Below are 22,474 nucleotides of genomic sequence, written 5' to 3'. Positions count from 1 at the left end.
AATATTCTGAGTTTGCATTTCACTGTTTTTATTCATTTTATTGAATACTGAATCTGTAAATGAGATGAGTAAATGCGCACACGTCTCTGCACCTTACTCATAATTTCTCTTAAAGGTGGGGTAAGCAGATTTTCAAAAACGCTGTTGGACATTGTAGATATTTGAAATCAACCCAAACAAACAGCTCCAGACAATCAAAACCGTATTACACACATGTGAAGTGGGATCAAAGCAGCCTCCGCATCTGTTTTCAGGCCTTCCCACTCAGCTCTCTCCAGCGCTTGAAAGCTTTTCTAATATAAACACGGGTCCTAAAGCGCTTGCCCAGTCATAAACCTTCATTCCAATGATATTCTTTTGAGCTCTTTTGTATTGTGTCCCATCTCTCTTTCTGCAGTTTGTTTTTTACTTTTCAAATCTCCCTTTTGCTCGTTCGGTCTCCTCGACTGTCATACGCCCCCTAATGCTGATTTTTTTGTTTTTTTGCTGACGTTTGCTGTTGGTGTCAGCCCGACTAATTTCCAAACAGTGTTTTTGAAAATCTAATTACTCTACCTTTAACATGGGGACAGAAGGATTGTCAGACAATTAATGAGAAAACAAAGTAACGTAACTTGCATTACTTATTTGAAAAAGTAAATCAGATATTTTGTTGTAAATTTAAAAGTAATGCATTACTTCTTTACCAGTTACTTGAAAAAAGTAATCTGATTACATAACTCATGTTACTTGTAATGCGTTACCTCCAACACTACTTATAATGTGCATTTGAAAAAGCAACACACGCCAAACATCATTCCAAACTTGTAAAAAGATGCGTTTACAAACCTGTTGTCCAACAAGAGATCATTTAACGACATGTTTTTACTCCAAACTTACTTCATAGCATCAGTCAAGTGTTTGAAATGACTTCTTATCATTGAATGAAGCAGAATTGCTAATATTTTATAGTATTATATTTCTGTGATTAGCATTGCATTAAATATGCTTTATTCTTATGAAAATACCTGAGATATCTAGAAGAACATAGATAAACCATATATTGTCGCAATTGTATGTTTATTGTATTCATGTTTCATTGGTCAAAACGTCTCTATCAGTGTTTCATTCTGCTAGCAAGAGGTTTATGACATCTATGAGTCTCACTTGTTGAGTTTCTGCGCTAGGGCGCCCTTCAGCTACTAGTATGAAAAAGACATTATACGTGTGTACTCATTATTACTCCCAGTCATAACCCCCTATTTTGTTTTTTTGTTTTTTTTTAAAAAAAGGAAAAATAATCCTCTTTTTAAATGTTGATGTTGTTTGGATTGTGATTAGTGATTATGGGCTATGTAAACAAAACTGACTTAATGTTAAGCAAGAGGTGTTAAATTCCTGCAGTCTGCCATTTTTGGCAAATTAAGAAAATGTTAGTCTGAAAACATTTCTTGGTATGCCCTGTATAGAACATAATGTCCTTTATCGGTCACATGCCTGTTTAAGTGTTGAACTGCACTACTTGTGGTTGTTTTCAGAGATGGTAACAGACGTTTTATACTCGTGCTACAATTGTGTGGCCTGTGCTACAAAGTTTTCGTATTCTATAGCACCAGTGCGATGTGCAAATTAACGTACAGCCCTGCCTTGAGGGAACATAAACATTAAACTAACAAGTTCTTCAAAAGTAAATCATCACTGCTATCACTAGTCACATATTCACCGTATAAGAGACAACATCTCTTAACTAGGCTGAGTGTGCAAAACTACCTAATTCTCATCAAAAGACTACTCAAGGGATGATATACCTTCCAACTGGCCAGCCTCAAATGGTTCTTTGTTATTCAAAGATTAAAGGAAGCTGGAGTGCCAATTAAAGTCATTCTTACTCAGTGTAAGCCTGATGTAAAGACAGCGTACCAGGACTGTTTGAAATGCCAGCTGCACACTTCAACCCAAATGAGACCCCAGGGACTCCTCTGTCAAAGTACCTGAGCTAGAGGCTGGGAGGTGCTGAGGATACAGCATGCGCACGACTTATGCAGGCCAATTTACTCTATGGTGTCCCTTTTGTCTCATAAATGTCCCATTATAATGAAACTGCAAGGGCCAGCTGTTAAGCCAAGCCTTAAAGGGACCAGATATTGGAGGAAAAAAAAAAAAAAAAAAAAGGATTTTAAAAGGATTTTACTTGCTCAGTTCAGTGCACCATTTAGACAAACTTTCAAGAACTTCCAGATGAATACTAAGCTGAAAAAAGGCCTTTCCAAAACTGTCATGGTTATGATGTCAGAACCATGAGCGTATTAACATATGACCGCCTACATAATACACATGAACGTCTAATCAGTATTCAGCAACTTGACCCACCCTTATAAACGGCAGCGTGAAATACGCAGTTATGTGGAAGGTAACTTACATAGAGAAGTCTTAATGGTACATTAGCATTATTGTGGCTTTTAAATGACCTATTAAAGAAATAAATTGTCCAAAATTGATTCACCATCCACATCCAAACAGCATACTGCTTGGAATTACATGCTGATCTTTTTTTTTATTTACTGAACTATTTACTGTAGAAAAGTAACTTATCACTAAAATAAGGGAATTGATGGCTTTCATTTTACCAATATGCATTGCGTCAGGCTGACAAATGTTTATCTAGAGGGAGGATATGGCCGTCTAAATAATGATTCTTACATTTTAAGAGTAAAAAGCATTTTTAAAAAACAGATTTATGTCTGCATATGAACTCCAGACTGCAGCATCTGTTCTCTTGCAGATTCGCTGCATGGAGACAAAAGCGTGGAGGGTTGAAAAGTGTTGAGGTCAGCTGTGAGAAACACCAACTCAGCAGTCTGCTGTCTCCTCCTATCACCTGTCACATTACAGGGAAGCGGAGCAGGACTCTGGAGTCATTACATGGATTTATAAGCTGCTGTCAATCAAAGTGTCCATCACTCCCTTCACTCCCCGGCTGCAGGATAGCACGAGTTACTCAAATCAACTCGATCTTGAGTGGCTCCACAGCTTTCAATTGCTTTAAGAGTGGAGATTGATTATTGCTGAAAAGAGGTAGAAGGTATCTGGATTTATTATAAGCCTATTTAAAATAAAATAAATAAATAAAATAAAAATAAAATATAAACTTGGTATGTAATCGCCCAGAATACCCTAGCAACCACACACATATTAAAACATGCTTCAAAAATGTTACCAAGCATTTGAAATGTACTCAGTAGTATAAAACAAATCTTCCTATGTTTCACACATTTAAGCAGATCCTCAATTTGTTTGCTTAAATCATCGGCATATTCTAAAGGAGGACATCTATTACAGCAAGAAAACAGCCAGCCTGGAATCAGGATAAATCACTTTTAGTGAATCTACAAATGAGAAACAACTCCATTGGCAAGTTTAGATTTGTGCTTCATATATCGAGTCAAATGATCCTTGCACGTAGCGGCCTCACTTTGCTTCTGCAATAAATCTGTGATGTATGCCACGCAATCCTGCTGAGCTGCAAAATAACATTTAAAATGCATAGTTTAAACAGCTCCACTACATACCGGTCTTGAACATGCTTGCCGCTACATCAACGAAAATCAATTAAGAAAATAAAAAATGTACTCCAATACAAGAAGACAAGCTCTTTCATTTGTGTTATGCTGCTTTAGCCAGGAATTTTGGACTCTTGAATCTTGACTAAAACTTTTGACAGCTGGCATGATGCCTGGAAAAGGGAAAAGTAGGTCACATTTACCTCTATCACAAGGCAAGTCAACAACAGGCAAGCATGGCCGTGAAGCTTTGTTGTTTTTATTTATTTTATATTAATAATAATAATAATAATAATAATAATAACAATAATTATAATGTACACATTAAAACAATAGCATTATTTATTACAGAATGGAAAAACACAAATTTAGTTTAAAACATTGATTAACCAGTATTGTTTACATTAATTAATAGGTTACTTATAGAAGACTTACTGCAAGTTTAATACACCCTCTGCTGGCTCATCTTAGTAGTGTCTGAAAATAGTTAACCCATTAGTGTCCAAACCTCGATAAAACCTCAAAGAAAACCAACAATTTGCATCACTTGTTATTTTATATTTTATATTAATGTCACTTACTGTAATTCATTTGAGTAAATGAAACTGTATGAAAAAAAAACTCAAATATCTAATTAGCCAATCACATGGCAGCAGCTCAATGCATTTAGGCATGTAGACATGGCCAAGACGATCTGCTGAAGTTCAGACTGAGCATCAGAATGGGGAAGAAAAGTGATTCAAATGATTTTGAACGTGACATGGTTGTTAATGCTAGATGAGCTGGTTTGAGTATTTTAGAAACTGCTGATCTACTGGGATTTTCTCACACAACCATCTCTAGGATTTACAGAGAATGGTCCAAAAAAGGGAAAATATCCAGGTAGCGGCAGTTCTGTGGATGAAAATGCCTTGTTGGTGCCAGAGGTCAGAGAAGAATGGCCAGATCATGCTGATAGAAAGGCAACAGTAACTCAAATAACCACTCATTACAGCCGAGGTCTGCAGAAGAACACCTCTGAATGCTCAACACGTCGAACCTTGAAGCAGATGGGCTACAGCAGCAGAAGACAGACTGGTGCCACTCCTGTCAGCTGAGAACAGGAAACTGAGGCTACAATTTGCACAAGCTCACCAGGACAACAGAAGATTGGAAAAAAAGTTGCCTGGTCTGATGAGAGTCAGAATTTGGCATAAACAACATTGTATCAATGCTTGTATCAACGCTTCAGGCTGGTGGTGGTGTAATAGTGTGGGGGAGATTTTCTTGGCAAACTTTGGGCCCCTTAGTACCAATTAAGCATCATTTAAACACCACAGCCTACCTGAGTATTGTTGCTGACCATGTCCATCCCTTTATGACCTCAGTGTACCATCGTCTGATGGCTACTTCCAGCAAGATAACGCTCTGTGTCACAAAGCTCAAATCATCTCAATGATAATGAGTTCACTATATTCAAATGGCCTCCACAGTCTCCAAATCTCAATCCAATAGAGCACCTGTGGGATGTGGTGGAACGGGAAATTCGTATCATGAATGTGCAGCCGACAAATCTGCAGCAACTGTGTGATGCTATCATGTCAATATGGACCAAAATTTCTGAGCTATGTTTCCAGCACCTTTTTGAATCTATGCCATAAAGAATTAAGGCAGTTCTGAAGGCAAAAAAGGGTGCAAACCGGTACTAGCAAGGTGTATAAAGTGGCCAGTGAGTGTATATACTGTGTATATATGTATATACTGTATCCATACAGTATATAAATATGGGCAAGTCCATAAGTTTTCACAATATCATGCAGAAAGAAAACAAATAAACAACATTTTATATGACATATACTGAAGATTGTGTATGGGGAAGAAACACTCCCATTTACCATCCACTCTATTTTAGTGTTTTTCTACAGTAGCTCTGCGTCCACTGCACTTCACTTGAGAAGATTACTTTTTGTGAGTGTGTATGTGTGTGTTTGTGAGGGAGCTACATACGAGAGCTAATTCTGAGCTGTGAGGTTTAATCTTCAATACACTCACACACACACACAGCTAAAAAAGCCTTTAAAAGCCAAGAACGCCGCACTATGCTTTTTCTTTTAACCCTTGATGTTTCTGAAAATGGACAGAAAACATCCAGGACAACAAATATACTGATTGCATCACTCATGTTCATAGAACAGCCAGTTCCATTAGATGCAAGAACAACATTTAGGAACATGTACAAATTAGTAAAGCCTCAGGGAAAATTCTATTTCTAAGCCACACTTACTGCTGAAACATTTATAAAAGGCATTTATATGAACTCTGATGTGATGCTGCTGAAGACAGCGAACAAATCACCATGATTAACAGCCTAATTAGTCTGACTTACGGCATCTAGTACACTAGTCCGGCAGAGATCTGATCAAAGGGCTTTGATTAAAAGATCTTCTCCACAGATAGTTAATTGGGAGAGACACCCGACTGCTGGAGAACTAACAGCAGAACTGCATCATCAGTCACAGGAGACTGAACTGACGCCTCAGGCTGCCGTCGACCCTGCCCTGCAGGTAACAATGAGAAACATTAGCCTTAATGGAAGCGACGCTGGGATGTCACAAAATACCTCCAGTATATGTCCTTTGGGAAAAATCTTGCTGAAGTAATTACTGCATGCTCACAAGGTTAAATGAGCTTATGGTGTAGCTGTCTGGGTATAAAACAACACACAAATATACGTTTACATGCTCTCCTGAGAATTATGAGTGCGTTTATTCACCACCACAACAGCCAGTTCTCCTAAAATGGCCATTAGGAAGCATGATGCATCATGGCTATTTGTAGTCATACTCAAAAGATCAGAAGTGGCTTGATAAGAGCTTGAAAGAGCAAGACTAGTGGATATTCAATAGATGTTTTTGTTATTACAGTGCATTATTTATGGTGAACTAACTTGCAAAATATTCTTCTGCTAGCAACTTTCAAACTGTTTGGTCTGGAAAGTCTTCTGAACTTTACATGACCCAGGGAATCAAAGAGTAAGGTGGTTTCAATTTGCAGCCCAACTAGACTTTCCACCATCTTGGAATTTAACAATGTATTATCTTTTTCTTTAGATCAATCCCCACAAAAAGTTCAAATGGATTTTTCATTTTTGAAAATGTCTCCTCATTATGCCCTAATGAAATTGATAGTGGTGAAGCAAAACTGGAAGTGAGGCTGATTCTTGCCAAGTGTTAAAACATAACATTTTTCATTGACCACAAAGATGGAAAACAGTAATTGAGGCTATATTTTGCCAAGCAAACTTGGGAAAAGTATTTCTTATAAGAAACAAGAGAAAAAGTAGATGGTAGAACGACTATTAGGGATAGTTCAACCAAAAATGAAAATTCTGTCATTAATTACTCACCCTCATGTTGTACCAAACCCTTAAGACTTTCGTTCATCTTCGAAACACAAATGAAGATCTTTTTTGATGCAATCTGAGAGCTTTCTGTCCCTCCATAAACAGCTACAAGACTACCAATTTGACGCTTTAAAAAGTTCATAAAGAGATCGTAAAACTAATCCATATGATTTGAGCAGTTTAGTCCAAATTTTCTGCTTTTTATGACGAACAGATTGAATTTAGGCTTTTATTCACATATAAACATTTCTCAACCTACACATCAGTTGTGGTAAATGAAAGCTCAAGCATATTGCTTGACGTCCGAGAACCAATGAGGTTCATTCTCGTGTTATGCAGCATGTTTGAGCTTCCTCAAGAACCAATGACATTCATTCTTGTGTGTTACGCATCACGTTTAAGCTTATGGAAGAGATTTGTTCTCGCGTGTCAAGCAGGTTTGGTTGAGCTTCTGTTTATGTTCGCTGATCAATGTTTATATGTGAATAAAAGCCTAAATTACATCTATTCATCATATAAAGCAATCGAGTCTCTTCAGAAAATTTGGACTAAACTGTTCAATTCATACGGATTAGTTTTACGATCTCTTTATGAACTTTTTGAAGCATCAAAGTGTCAGTTGTGTGGCTGTCTACGGAGGGACAGAGAGCTCTCAGATTTCATCCAAAATTTTTTTTTTTCGTGTTCTGAAGATGAACTAAAGTCTTATGGGTTCAGAACAACATGAGGGTGAGTAAATAATGATTTTTGGGTGAAATAACCCTGTAAGGTTACCTTTGGACATCTAAATCATGTGACCCTGAAGACTGGAGTAAAACTAGACTGCAGAATCACATTTAAATTATTATTATAGTTTTAAATTCTAACAATATTACTGCTATTTTTGATCAAATAAATGTGGCCTTGGTGAACATAAGGGACTTCTTTCAAAAACACCCAAATTTTTGAACGGTAGGGTATATCTTTCGAAAAGACTAAAATACTGGAGAATAACCCTTTGAAATGACCAGATTCATCAAGATGTAAGTAACAGTCAAAGGGTTAAAGTGTGTTCATTATTGTTACTATAAGGGTTCTCTGTCCAGTTTAAAGGTTGGAGCATCTCTTGCAACTCAGGAGTAATTACTCTCTCTCTCTCTCTGTGTGGGTCCACAGAGGGATGAGATCCTCTTTTCTCCTCTGATTACAGTCTCAAAGGTATCCGTTTTCCTCTTACCGCGGGGCCGGCCTGCCAGTTCCTGTGCCAACACTGGATTAAGCATAACTAACAAGTCTCACTGGAATATTCCTTTCCACTGAAAGACAATGTTAATGTTAATGTTAATGTGTTCGATTTGCACTAGAAGTGTTTTCTAATGCATCATAACACATTCAGTAAGTAATACTACACCATAAAATCATTAAGTGTGATTACAATAATAAAACTAAAATTAAATAGGAAAAAATACAATAGAAATGATAAAATACTAAATAACCCAAGATAAGATGATTTGCTAAGAAAGCCAAAGGAAACTCAAATCTGTTCCTTAAGAACAGATTATAACGTAATAAATCTGGGCAGATGGGTTACTGAAGAAGACATCACGCACCTAGGGTATAACCTCGCTTGAGCTCTCCACGTCGAGGATTACGAGCCTTCTGGATGTTGCTGGTATTAATCTCCTTTTCTTCAGTTATGGCTGTTCTGGTCATATTCTGTATGATGGGCGACGCCAGCAGGTCTTTGACGAATGAACCAGCATAACCCTCATCAGGGATGTCCACTGACTGGGACTTTTTCTTCAACCTATAATAAAAAAAAGGGAAAAAAATGCATTTAATTTAAAGAATTTCAATCACAATAAATCTTTTTATTTCATCTCATTTCATTTCATTTTTTTGTTGTTGTTGTTTTTACATATACACTACCTTCCAAAAATTTGGGGTACTTATTTTTTTTTTAAGAAATTAATACTTGTATTTAGCAAGGATGCATTACATTAATCAAAAGTGACAGTAAAGACATTGTTACAAAAGATCTCCATTTCAAATTCTTTTGAATTTTCTATACATCACAGAATCCTGAAAAAAAAATGTCAGTGAGAATAAGACTTTCAAAAATGGAGAAAAAAATCTTACCGACCCCAAACATTTGAACGACTTTTGTATGTCTTAAAGTTGCGCACAATATATTTTAATTAATTCTATACATTTATCTGTTTATTTTTCCCCTGAGGTCCAGGTTTTCTTCCCCAAAAGCATTAAGCAGTCCATGTTTGATTCTTTTAATATCTCTTTTCGAACACAATGACATTAAGCATCTTTGCTGGAATACCACACAAAATCAATACATATTGCATTCTGCTTATTTTGCAGAGTGCATAAAAGTAGACTTGAGTAAACATTTTTAGTGACTCTGTCCCTGACAGTTCTTTTGCAGATTCTGCAGTAAAGGCAAAAGATGAAGACCAAGAGCTACAGACGACCCAAGTGATGGGGACAGACAGGCAGCCCTGTCTAGATGCACTGACCTAGATCAAGAGAGAACAGTCTTAAGTCTCACACTCACTCATTCACCCGAGGAATGAGCTCAGGACACAGAACTCCAGGGCAATAGAAAGCGTAATATTGCTAAGAGTTTCATTTAGGAATTAACCAACCATGTTCAAGCTTAACACTCATTATGAAAACTTAGATATCGATATTGAAAAGTGTCATGGTAAATAAATATTGACAGGCTGCTAAAGGATATTGCTGTTGACATTGGTAAAGGGGTCAAAGAAAAAAAAAAAAAAAAAAAAAAAAATCAGGTTTCATTGTCATGGCTAGATCACCTGCTTTTATTGTCTCATAGGGAGATATTAAAGCGCCATAAATCTGGGCTGAACTTATCAGCTAATGGACTCACTCTCATTTACGACATGCAATTGTCACAGTAAATGTGAAACTGCTCGCCAGAGTCCTCTCCATGTCAACAATATTTAAGCATTATCTAAGCTTTCATCAACGGCACCCAGGTAACCGTCCCTCAGCAGAATGACCTAATTGCCTGTGGTTTGAGAACGTCCAGAGCAAACAAAAGAAAATTTATGGCCAGCTTACATGGAAAGAAAACAGTAAAATAAAAGCAACATTTTGGTTTGCGTAGATTATTCAAAGCACACACTCTCTGGAGTCCTTTATCAATACTAATAGCCTAGCATTACCACGCTGTGTGTAAATTAGCTGATTAAAATGGTGGGCAAGAAATAAAGTTTCATCAAGAGGGGTGACTGCTTGCCTTCAGAACATCAAAGACACTACAGCTAAAAGCAAATTCAAAGAGTCCAGTACAATACCTGCATACAAACTTAGCATTAATAGTCAGTTTCCCTTATGCATGAACCGGCTGAAATAATCTCCATTTAAACACAAATTATTGCCACAAATCACAGAAAACCCTTGAATATTTTTACCCTTTACTGACATCCATTTAAACCATCCAGAACCAGTGCCTGCAATCAGTGTGCCATTTGAAATATCTTGGCACTAGGATATCCGATGAGGGATCCAAACCAGAAATTATGGCCAGGATAGCCCAGACTACAACAGCACTTGCCAGACTGAAGCCAATACGGAGGAACAAGAACAACACCTTTAGATTAAAGCTCAGACTTATGCATGCTCTGGTTATCTCAATCTTCCTGTATGCATGTGAATTGTGGACACTGATGGCTGAGCATGAGAAGAAAATACAGGCCTTGGATATGCGATGCTTTTAAAAGATTCTGGGCATCAGCTACAAAGACCATGTGACCAATGAGGAAGTGTGCTACCCCATTAGGCAGCATGCTTTGCCCTATGAAGAACTCCTGGCAACTGTCAAAAGAAGGAAATTACAGTGGCACCAGATCCTCCGGGCTGGCCAAAACCATTCTCCAGGGCGCAGTTGAAGATACAAGAAGGAGAGGGAGACCAAGGAAAAACTGGGCAGACAATGGAAAGAATGGATTGGAGCTGACTTTACTAAGACATAAGGAACAAACACAATATTCCTCATTTAAACAATTCCCGTCAATGGCATATGCAAAATAAAAGGGATGAGGCCTGGTTGAGTTGTGTTAATAGTTGAAATTCACAGTGATGGAATGGGCGTGACATTTCGTGACAAAACAACATGAGGAGCTGCATGAGAGGCAGGCCTGGTTCTAGACCCCTCAAACGAAAAATCAAGACCACCCTTAGTTGATACTGTAATAATATAGGCAAAACTGATTTGACAAATGCTCCAGTGTGCATTTGTGTTTGTGCTCTGGAGAGTATCAAAGGTTTTTACAATGTGTTTTTGCAGCATTGAGCAATGAAGCCAATCACAGACATGTCTGTTGATCTCAATGACCAATCAGAGGTGTTTAAGAATCCACCAACCACTCAAAACATCAGAGTTTTGTTCAGTGCTGAGTTCTGCTGGCTCGTGAATCTTCTCTTTATAACAAATGAAGTGCAGACATGAAACGATGTTTAAAAAAATAAAAAATAAAAAGATTTATTGTGCTGTGTAGACAGCTTCATTGATTATAATGAAACTTTGTGAGATCGCGATGAACTGAGATGAAGGACAGCTTTTTATTATATGGAATGCTCTTTGTGCGCGTTTATGCCAGTCCCTTTAGATTACAATATGTTTACGATAAAGTTGACATCAATGACAAAAAACTTAACAGTTGACAATGTTATGTATCTAAAATTTCAAAAATGCTTTAATAGTGAAACAAGTCAAAGATCTTGAAAAAAATCTTTTTTTTTCCCAGGAACTAGGGACTTTGGTACTCTGTGTGTTTCGACCGCAGGGACCAGGGTCTAAATAAAGTTCTGGGTAAAAAGAGGGTTCATAATATTGATTCTGGGTTGATATGTTAGCTGGTGGATTTTTTTTTTAACCGAAAGGTCTCAACGTGTGAAGGTAAACAGTGTATTATCTGATGTACTTTTTTTCTCTACTGGGTCACTGCAGGGATGTGTTTTCACCTATTTTATTTGTGTTTTATACTAATGAGTGTCAGACGCAACTAGAGAGGCGTCACATCAAGTTTGCAGAAGATTCAGTGATTGTTTCCCTCCTTAATAATGAGGATCCTGATCATGGTTCTGTACTGGCAGACTTTACTGATTGGTGTAATTTGTCCTTTTTGGACATTAATGTATTTAAAACTAAAGAGATGAATATAGATTTTAGGAAGAATCCCACAGTCATCTGCCCTGTAGTTATAAATTATCATGCTGTTGAGGTTGTACATCAGTTTATAAAAAAAAAAAAAAAAAAAAAAAAAAAAAAAAAAAAAAGGGTACTGTAATTGATAAACAGTTGATTTTTGAGGCTCAGGTAGATGCTGTGTGTAAGAAAGCCCACCAGCGCTTATATTTTCTACGGAAGCTTTGTGGTTTTAATGTGGACAGTACTTTTATGAAAATGTTTTATTCTTGTTTTATTGAATCCGTTATTACTTTTTCATTTGTGTGCTGGTATGGGTCACTTAATCTTACAAACAGAAACAGATTACGGGGCATTGTTAAAGTGTGTGGTAAGATTGTTGGCACCACTTTGAATGATTTGAACAATTTGAATAAAGCTAGGACTCTGAGGAAGACCGAGTTAATTATGAGAGATTCTAGCCATCCCCATTTTTAAAAGTCTGTTGTGGCGCGTGCAGTAAGAGTTGTTTGCTATTCAAATCAACAATGGAGTTTAAAAACTACGACCGATGGACCAAAGGCGAGGTTCAGGCTTTATTAAGCTTATATGCAGAGGATGAAATCCAGCGGGAACTTGAAAGTCGTGCACAGTCCTATGTCACCAGACTTAATCTTCACGATACTTTAGACCACGATGGAAATGCAGACAGCAACAGGTCTGGGGAAAAAAAAAAATGTTCCTGGGACAAATTGTTCCGTGTAATTTCGGTGGAAACGCAGTTTAAGTGACAGAAATATTAATGCATTAAACAGAACTTGCAGATGTCATTCACGTTACTTCTGTATCAGCATGGAACATGTTTAATGAGGGGTAAGAGAGCATTAATAGAGATTATGGCAGATTTTAAGCTGCTCAAACTCCTGCTGAACTCCTTAAATATTACATAACAGCAGCAGGTGTTGGACTGATACCCTATGGGCACTGAACTTATTAGACATTAAAATATGAACCAACCTTAATCTGAGTGTTACTATTCTGATTTATTTATTACCTAAATGTCTTATCTTTTCAACCAAATGCAAGTAGAAGTTAAAAGTATATTAAGTTATAAAGGGTGACAGAAATATTTTTCACATGTTTCCTCCTTGAAAAACTTACAAGACTTTTATCCAATTAAGTAACCACCTAGCAACCACCCACAACACAATAGCAATTCCAAACAACCACTCAGAAGACCTTAGCGACCCCATAGTAACTCTCTGGCAACCACCAATGCCAACAAAAGCCTGTTTTTGTAAAGAAATTGTTAAATCCAGCAGAGAGCTTGTTATTGCACAAGCCTGATGATAATATGATGGATATTAAATATTCACATTCTGTGCTTTGTGAGATTCTGACATCAAAGTCTGGAAGTGGGTCATTGTTGAACATGTTGTACAAGAACAAACACTAACAAAAAGAAAAAGACTACTGGGGAAACTTCTGTTTTCACAAAGCCAAGACAGAAAAGCACAACTGAATCTAAAATAGCTATGTACTCCACAGAAATAAAGATTTCTGCATCAAATAAGATATCTCCACTGAAATGCTGCCATAAATAGAAAGATTGCAACCAAATTATTTATGCAGCAAATTCATTTGCATGACTTGGCTTTTTAACTTGGCATTGCATGGCTTTTTTCATGCAATGGCCAATTTATAAAATAAAATAAAATAAAATAAAATAGAATTTGAAATAAGCATTTATATTAAAAGCTAGCATAGGCAGTTTGTTAGAAACCAGAGACGAATCAATTTTGCTGAGAGTTTGTATTCTGTCTAGCCCTGTCAAACAGAATTCAAATTATTATAAATGTGCTCTTCAGTTTTGAAATGATGCCCTTTTCAGAGTGTATTCAAATAAGTGACATTTCTCTGGAGATTTAGATGTATTAATAAATTATTTAATATGCTTCAATCAAATGCACAATATTTGCATATGTTTCTCAGCAACACTAAGCCAATTTCGATATGAATATGAATTGCAGTGTTGTATTCGATGTTTTTTTCCCCCTCATCACTCTTGAAACATCAGTCTAGGTCTCCAGGCTTATTACGCAAGCACTTGAGTTTCTAGTACAGACTGCATAATCCACTCTAAGAAATGTACTCTGTGTTCCTTCATGCTCTCATAGATAGACACTCTTGTTCTTTCAAAGTTTTCTTCCTTTCTGCAAAACACACACAAGTCAATCTAAATTTAGCAAGATGGGAGATGTTACAACCCTACAAACGACTACCTAAGAAGATGAATCACTCAAGAAATAAAAAGATTTGTCAGCAATTAAGGAGGGCCTAAAGGCAATTGCTCAGGCATAGCCATTTCTCATAGTTACACCGGTGACACTGAGGAAATTAAAGTTCACCTATACACAGTTTTCAAAGCAACACTTTCTTCCACTTCACTGCTCTTTTGTTCGAGGAAAGTGTGACTTCCATTCCCAGGAGATCTTTCAAACTTTCTCTGGGTAGTGCAGTGAGTGTATTAAACGCAGCTACAGAACAGTCACTCTGAATTAGCCGAGTGCTCATTGTTTGTGCAGTGGTTAGGTGCCTCTGCACAGCCACAAACTCTGTGCGCCTGGCTGTTTACAGGATATATGCTCTATAAGGATTCACATCAAAAACATGCCCTACTATTGCCTTCCTAAAATACTTTTTTTTTGTCCTCTTACATAATTCAGATGGGACTACATGTTTCATTTATCCCCCAAGAAATGGCTTTCATCTTACAATATTGTATCTGTGGAGAACGCATGGCAACGTTCCTACTGGTTAGTCTTTGCTGTGAAATTTGGACATCTGTCCTCTACAGAGTCTCTTATGCTCATAAAGGCTGTATGTATTTGATCAAAAATTAAGTAATAGAAGTAATATTGTGAAATAATATTAAATATTAAAATAGAAATTTTTAAATTATTTTATTTATCATTTATTCCTGTGATAGAAAAGCTGAATTTTCAGCATCATTACTCCAGTCTTCAGTGTCACATGATCCTTCAGAAATCATTCTAATATGCTGATTTGGTTTCTTATTATGATCAATGTTGAACAGATGTGCTTCTTAATGTTTTTTTGTGGAAACTCTGATACATTTTTGTCAGGAATCTTTGATGAATACAAAATTCTTTTCTTTTTTTGACAATTTTCACCTGAGATTTGGAGCCAATTTACAGGTGTGTAAAAATGACTTTAGAAAGATGGCATCATCATTATTTTATTTTTACACAGAGATTGGTAGGTCTATTTGTAAAATCTGTTGGCTTTAGCAATCTTTGTTTCATTATATGCCAACGGTGACAGTTCAAAAATGGCAAAAAAGCACTTCTTGTGTTTTTTTTTTTTTTTTGCCTCATGTTTGCATGCCTGTAACTCAAGAAGTATTAAAGATATCTTAATATCCTTTTAGATTCTGGTTCTTAACAAACTTTCCTTTTGGTATCTTCATTTTAAAGGCCCTTGATTGTTCAATCCCAGAGATATGGAGATCTTAATGCGGCTCCATAAGCAAACTGGTAAATTGTATACATTTTCAGTGGCCAAAAACCAAATGTGGTTCACTTTACACACAGCTGATATTTTATTCTTTTAAAGAGGAATATCTGAAGAACAAATAAGGTTAAAACTAAAAATGTATCTTGTGTTTTTCTATCAACTCTATATAACAAATCTGTCTGAGTGCCATAAATATTCCTTTTCCAAAGTTTGCATGCCTATAACTCAAGAAGTATTCAAGATATCTTAATATCCTTCTAGATTCTCTTTCTTAATAAACTTTCTTTTTGATATCTTTATTTTCAAGGCCCTATACATCTCAATCCCATAGATATTGGGACACCAATGTTTCAATGGTCAATTGTTGAGTTGAAACAGAATGATCCAACTGTTTTTTTCAGCCTTTTTATCTTTGGGATAGCCAAGTGGGAACTAAATGAGAAAGAAACAAAGAAAGAAAGAAAGAGAGAAAGAGAGAGAGAGAGAGAGAGAGAGAGAGAGAGAGAGAGAGAGAGAGAGAGAGAGAGAGAGAGAATAGAGATCTGGAAACAACACTCACTAGATTCGAACCTGCCGGAGGCATGACAATACGTACCTTTTTAAAATTATATTATTTTGTGTAACACAAAGAGAGTCAAACTATCAAGAATCAAGCATGTGTTGCCCACATGAGCACCTCAGCTACCCCTAGGCATCAGCTCATTACACAACTCATTAAATAATTAAATTTAATAATTTAAAAACATGTTATTACATGTTAGGATATGCTTTTTAATATTAAAGGTACATTATGTAACTTTTGGCCCTTAAAAACAGCGTTTAAAAACAGAACTGCATGCATTTTGCAGCAGAACATTGTTTTGGTTGTGCTTTGGCTATGTGAGACTGTGTAGATCAATATGACCCTTCACAATAGAAAATGCTTTACCATGAACTAGAGAGCTACATATGGCAATTTATCTGTTCAATAAAATACTTTACTTACCTGTTGAGTAATAAAACCACTATCTCCGCGTCACTGTTACAACATTTCAAATCCCTAAGTTCTCGCCATCTCTGAAAAGCCAAGCCAATGTTGATTCTTGTTTTATTACGAGCTCTATTGTGTTCTCTTGTTGCCAGTAGAATCTCCTCTGTTTGTCGTTTTTTTTTTTAAAACAGGTGATTCCCTGGAGGTTCGAGATTTAGCGGCTCCATGTCAACCATTCTCGCTTATTGTTACAACCAACCTATGCCACTCCAACACCACACACACGTTAAAGGATACAACAAGACATGCATAGGCGAGTGACACATGTACGCAATTTCCTGCAAAAACCATCCCGACAGATCTAAAATATAAACACTTAAAATAGGCTTACCATAGGGAATCAGGATTAGACAAAAACACATTTCGGAAGAAGGATTGATGATGTATTGACTTATTTATATTTCGTTAATTTTGAACAAAAACATTACATAGTGTACCTTTAAATGATATAATTAATAAGTATTTAATTAAATACTTAATGTTTAGCTTGCTTTCTATTGCTAACAGCTGTTTTTCCTCCCAAATTAAACAACCGTAACCAAATACTGTAATAACAGATGGTTTTGTTCTGTTCTAAACAGAGAGTGCCTTCAGTAATCAGGTAAAGGCAAAACAGCTCTCAGCTTGATTTAGATGGTGGTGATTAGTTAAACCTGCCACTGTGATCCTTATTCACCTGGACCAAGAAAGCTGTAAACCAATACCTTTCTTTTCTAGCCTTACGTCATGTACTGACGTAGTTACTCCATTAGCCGAGACAAATCCAAAGATGAGTCTTGATAATACTGTCTAGGATAACCTTTCAAAATGAGCATTTCTGAACTCTTAAAATCTTACATAATCTCATCACAGACCACCCTTTCTAGTTTTAATATAATCAACAGAAAGCTATAAAAATTGTGGAATATATCTTTTTCCAAGGAGCCCATCACTGTTTTTTTGCAGAGATAACAGCCCGGTACTGCTGCAGGTAAAAATAACTCTAAACCTCAAAGGACCTCAGACTCCCTTCCAAACATCCCAAAACACTGCTGAAAAAGGCATGAATGCATTTTGACTGGCACAAAGGAAGAAATAACTAACAATATATAAATAAAAGAGGCCCTTTAACAACCTCAAAAAGCAGTCATCAATAAAACAGAAATGGAGTCGGTCCTCTTTAATGCAATTGGGTCGGCCATTAGAGCATGTCTAGAGGACTTGAGTAGAATATTTCATCTTCAGAATAGTGGAATGGAAAGTGCATATGGAGAAATGCAGATTATGGCATTCATCAAGCAGGATGACAGCTGTGCAGTGGGGTGGGGAGGGGAGGGGAGGGGAGAGGAGGGGTTAGGGGTTAGAGAGGATTATGTAATCCTCTTGAGATTTTTACGCTTGAACCCTCTAATGCATCACAGGGCTAAAACAAAAATTCAAGAGCCCTGTTTATGTTCGGCAATCTCTCATTCACAGCCTGCATTTATTAGAATTCAGGAGTATCTTCACCTGGGGTCTATGCCATTTAAATGATAATGCTCTTATCTTATCTCCTGTGGTTTCCTACCAGAACTTGATTTTCATCACAAAGTTCAGTTTTAGAAAACTCACTGTCCTGCTCTGCCTCAAACTTCACCATTTCTTAAAGTGATCTGCTTTTGTATGTGTGTGCATGCCACTCAAGCATGGTGCAGTCACACTGAACTCATAAGAATCAAGACATGTGGTCATACTGATTTATGGTCAATCAATAATTTTATGATGCATATGTTTTGAATGCAAGTCTAACAAGTATTTATACTGTTGTTTTGGTCCATGCATCAAATATGACAACCACCAGCTCCTGTAATATCAGTAGTACTGATACTGTACATATCTACCACTAAATATTGGTGTTTTAAATGCATGCAAATGACAGTTTAACAAAATTATCCTGATTTTGAATGTGCTTTTACCTACATTATTTCTCTTTAGCATTTGCATACAAATCAGTTTGCAAAAGCATGATGCTTCTTTGTACCCAATAATCACAAAACTAGCTGATATTGATGATGTTTTTGAGTTGTAGGTGGTTGCCAAGGTGTTGCTATGCAGTTTTCTGGGTGTTTTTAGCACATTTCTATGCAGTTGCTAGGGTGTTTACCAGTATTTTGGTCTGTAGATATAATAACACACCTCTCAATAAATTGCACAATTAGAGGTTTCATTCATGTGCATAGTTACACAGTAAAGTGATACTTAGGGTTAGTAATTTCAATGTACATTTAACCCTAAGTATCCCTGTTTCCACCTGGTATTAAGATGTGTTTTGGTTGACTGGATCACAAGTGGACGAGGGAGACACATACCGTTTACACCTGGTATTTTAATCAGTCTCTTTTGTCCACTTTCAACAACTTTTGTCCTGATTTCTTCGAGGTGAGGGTCTATAGGTGGGTAAATGTATGGGTTTTTTCAGATCTTTCGATCTAATGGACAAAATAAGCTTGCACAAATTACATATGAACACGCCCAGAGACAACGGAAAAACATACGGAGAGCATCAGCTTTTGTTTTTCTGCTCTGTCAGCCACAAGACCAACGCTGTGAGTGCATGATAGAAATCAGGATTGGTGAGAGAACATTGTTCTTGGTACGTTTTCGTCTTCAAACCAAACTTGGGTCTTCAGCCGACAAAGTTTAAAGAGGACCTATAATGCCCCTTTTACAAGATATAATACAAGTCTCTGGTGTCCCAAAGCGCAAGCTTTTAAAGCTGTGTCTGTGAAGTTTCAGCTCAAAATACCACACATTTATTATAGCGTGTCAAATTTGCCACTATTTGGGTGTGAGCAAAAACATGCCGTTTTTGTTTGTGTCCCTTTAAATGCAAATGAGCTGCTGCTCCCGGCCCCCTTTCCAGAAGAGGACGAAGCTTTAAAAGCTTGCGCTTTGGTTGCTCAACAACAACAAAGCTAGAGAATCTCACACAGCCAAAATGACGATTGTCAGTAACGGTGTTCAGACCACATGAGCATTTACACTACGAAAGCAATCCAGTCAAATGCGTTTTTGACTACCTCTGGAAGTGGTCAAAAGTGGACAAACTCAAAATGTTTAACACCCCATTTACATCTGTATTTAGCATTGTCCACTTGTGATCCGATCAACCAAAATGCATCTTAATATCAGGTGGAAACAGGGCCTTAATTATGCTTGACTCAAAAAATGGCACTGATAACACAGTTAAACCAACAAAAACAATGCATGTAAAAACAGTGTAAACCACTACTGTGTACTGACCTCTTTGTGTTGAACATTCTGAGTTCTTGTTATTCTGTGTTGGATGGGTGACGCAATGACAGCGATAGGCCAGCTCTATGGAGTGGACCTGTAGGAAGAGAGTATGGTTACAGGGGTTCAATCACCATCTCATGGTATCAGGTTTAAAAAAAATCCAAGGACCAATAACCTCATCTCTGTAAGGGGTGTGACCTCTATGGGTGAGCAAATTACAACTGACAGTCACAATCCAACAGTCTTAAACAAAATCAGAGGGAGCTGGACAATGTTTGTGTTATGTCCACTAATTGGCGACCAGATGGTGTTTACCAAGGAATTAACTTGTAGATTTCCTGTCCACAGTCTTATCTTTGGTTATATAACTTTACCAAAGAGCAGAAGAATACATGTAAATGATTATTGCCCACTCTGGGTGAAACCACTAGAGCTAACTTTGTGCTAACTTAATTATACTGTCAATAAGAAACCAAGGATCGGCTTTAATAGACCTGCGCTAAAGGATATTAAAATGCTAATGACTGCAATTCCTGTTTTTCCACTCTCTCTATTTAATTGCATAATATTGAATATACAAATATTCAAATATTTGCAGACGCCTGCCATTGCACAGGTCTAATTTCAAAACCAGCACAGCCGTACACTAGGTCCCAAAACTTCTTGTGCTTGTCAAAATCTTTGTTAGATAATGAGATCAATGGCAAGATAAGTCATATGTCAACTAGGGCTGCCCGTCCAAGCAGAGTTCATCAATAATGTATGAATACAGCCTGTGTAAGACGCAGGTAAACCCTCTGCTATTCTACTAGCCTAACTGTCAACCTACCTCAACCTCAAAGCATAGGTAAAAATCATTGGTATATCAAAGATTTGAATACGTCAAGCAAAAGGAGACGTGTTTAATCTCTGGGATGAGATTGGGAAAGTAGAAAGCAGCAGCCTGTACACAATGGACACCAGAAATAGCACGGCTCCTGGTCTTAATATTGATGAAAATGAGATATTAATTGAAAACTGTTTCAAATGTCTCTCGTCTTAGCGGTAATGGATAACTTTATGAATGGAAATTGATTTTCCTTTAATTGAGGATGACTTTCTGGCCATCTGGTTTCATTAGCGTGAGCCATAGCACGAAATGACAACGGTAATTGTTCCGATGGGATGAAAACAGAACCAGTGCACTATAATCCAATTGCCCAAGACCATGACTAAACATTGAGGATTTCAGGTTGATGCATATACACATAAATTCTCAAATTCTGTACATTGTGCAATATGCAGTCATAATAACATTAAACTTACTAGGTCAGCCTATCTATAAATTAAATTAAAATTACTTTTATGTACATGTTGCAAGGTATAAATACAAAGTACACACCTTTGCATTGGATTAAAAGTCACTAATGAGCCTCATTAATAAACATCTGGTCCATGTATCACACAACAGCAGGGAAAGACCAAAGTGCACCATGCTAGATTGGAGGGATGTGGCCCCTGGGAAGGAATAACAAACACTCATTTACTTACAGATGCTGGCTTTAGCCAATTACTCTATGAATAGCAATTTTTCTTATTTTGAAAAAGACATTATTTATTCTTCTAAACCACAACACAGTTTAGACAGAGGTGGATTAAAAACAAATATGTCTTTTTGGTCATTCAATTATTTAAGACAGCTTGCTGGGTTTCTCCTAAGAGAATAGCAGAGTTTCAACATTTAGATGTATATGCAAAACTGAGTCACTGCAGATAGTTTAAGGATTATCTACAGCAGACTTCAAGACTTCACTGCACCAAAATACTACGGAAGAGTGGAATAAAGCTGTGCCACTTTGACTTAAGTTTCCCTCTAGGTGCGAAGAAAATATATAGCAGTAAAACTAACACATCTAAATATATTTCAGGGTGTCTGTTAACTGAAATTAGTCACATTCCATATGCTGTCTTATTTTGCTGCACATATTAACCAGCCAGGAAAAGGTTTAATATTCACAATATTTAGGCTAAATGCACTAAAACAACAACATTTGTACAAGTAGGCCTACTTGCAATAATAAAATATTTTTGTAATAGCATTTCTTGTATTTGGAGGCAAGGCTTACAGCCATATTAATGAAGTCACTAAACACTTTATGAGCTAACTTGGGGTAAATATTTCATTTAATAACGCTGTCTTCATGAGGTCTCGGAATTATCATAAATACGAGTTTCCTTGGTAAAAAAATGCACATGAACGCCCTCCCATGCGGAAACTTGAATGAGATGAGCTCGTAAACACGACTTCATAAGTGGGAATTATCTAATTTCCGATAGCACGTGAAGGTATAAATTAGCATAAATTACATATGCCTGTCGGATAACTACGTCGCCTCTTCAAAAACGCTACTTTTCAGGAAATGGAAAAATGAAAACACTGTATTTACAGGTTACAAAGTTTATTGTGGCTATGTGGGGGCTCAGTTTTTTCTATTAATTGGCCATATCTCATGTTATTAAAGATGAAGTGCTACGCACACTCGCACAATCTATTGGCTATGACTAGACGACAAATGCTAGATTAAGACATTCTTCTCCACTCC

The 22,474-nt window shown here is 36.9% G+C and overlaps 1 protein-coding gene across 4 annotated transcripts in view; it reads right to left on the bottom strand.

The window, feature by feature from the left end:
- The window catches only part of oxr1b (oxidation resistance 1b), a 58,320-nt gene that overhangs the window by 33,398 nt on the left and 2,448 nt on the right, over positions 1-22,474 (bottom strand). For 2 of the 4 annotated variants that reach the window (XM_051871962.1, XM_051871964.1), the window contains exons 2-4: positions 21,274-21,389; positions 19,899-19,986; positions 8,511-8,707 (exon numbers count right to left, since the gene is read on the bottom strand). In XM_051871962.1, the coding sequence (XP_051727922.1) occupies positions 8,511-8,707; positions 19,899-19,915 (214 nt within the window). In that variant the 5' untranslated portion in view covers positions 19,916-19,986; positions 21,274-21,389. Of the gene's footprint in view, positions 1-3,548; positions 3,696-8,510; positions 8,708-19,898; positions 19,987-21,273; positions 21,390-22,474 lie in introns of those variants that run through there. The other 2 variants (XM_051871963.1, XM_051871966.1) reach the window with 2 other exon arrangements.

This window comes from Ctenopharyngodon idella, chromosome 19 (genome assembly GCF_019924925.1).
Source record: "Ctenopharyngodon idella isolate HZGC_01 chromosome 19, HZGC01, whole genome shotgun sequence".
NCBI classification, from domain to species: domain Eukaryota; kingdom Metazoa; phylum Chordata; class Actinopteri; order Cypriniformes; family Xenocyprididae; genus Ctenopharyngodon; species Ctenopharyngodon idella.
Note: the sequence above shows the minus strand (reverse complement) of the source record. Positions and strands in the feature narration are given on the sequence as shown.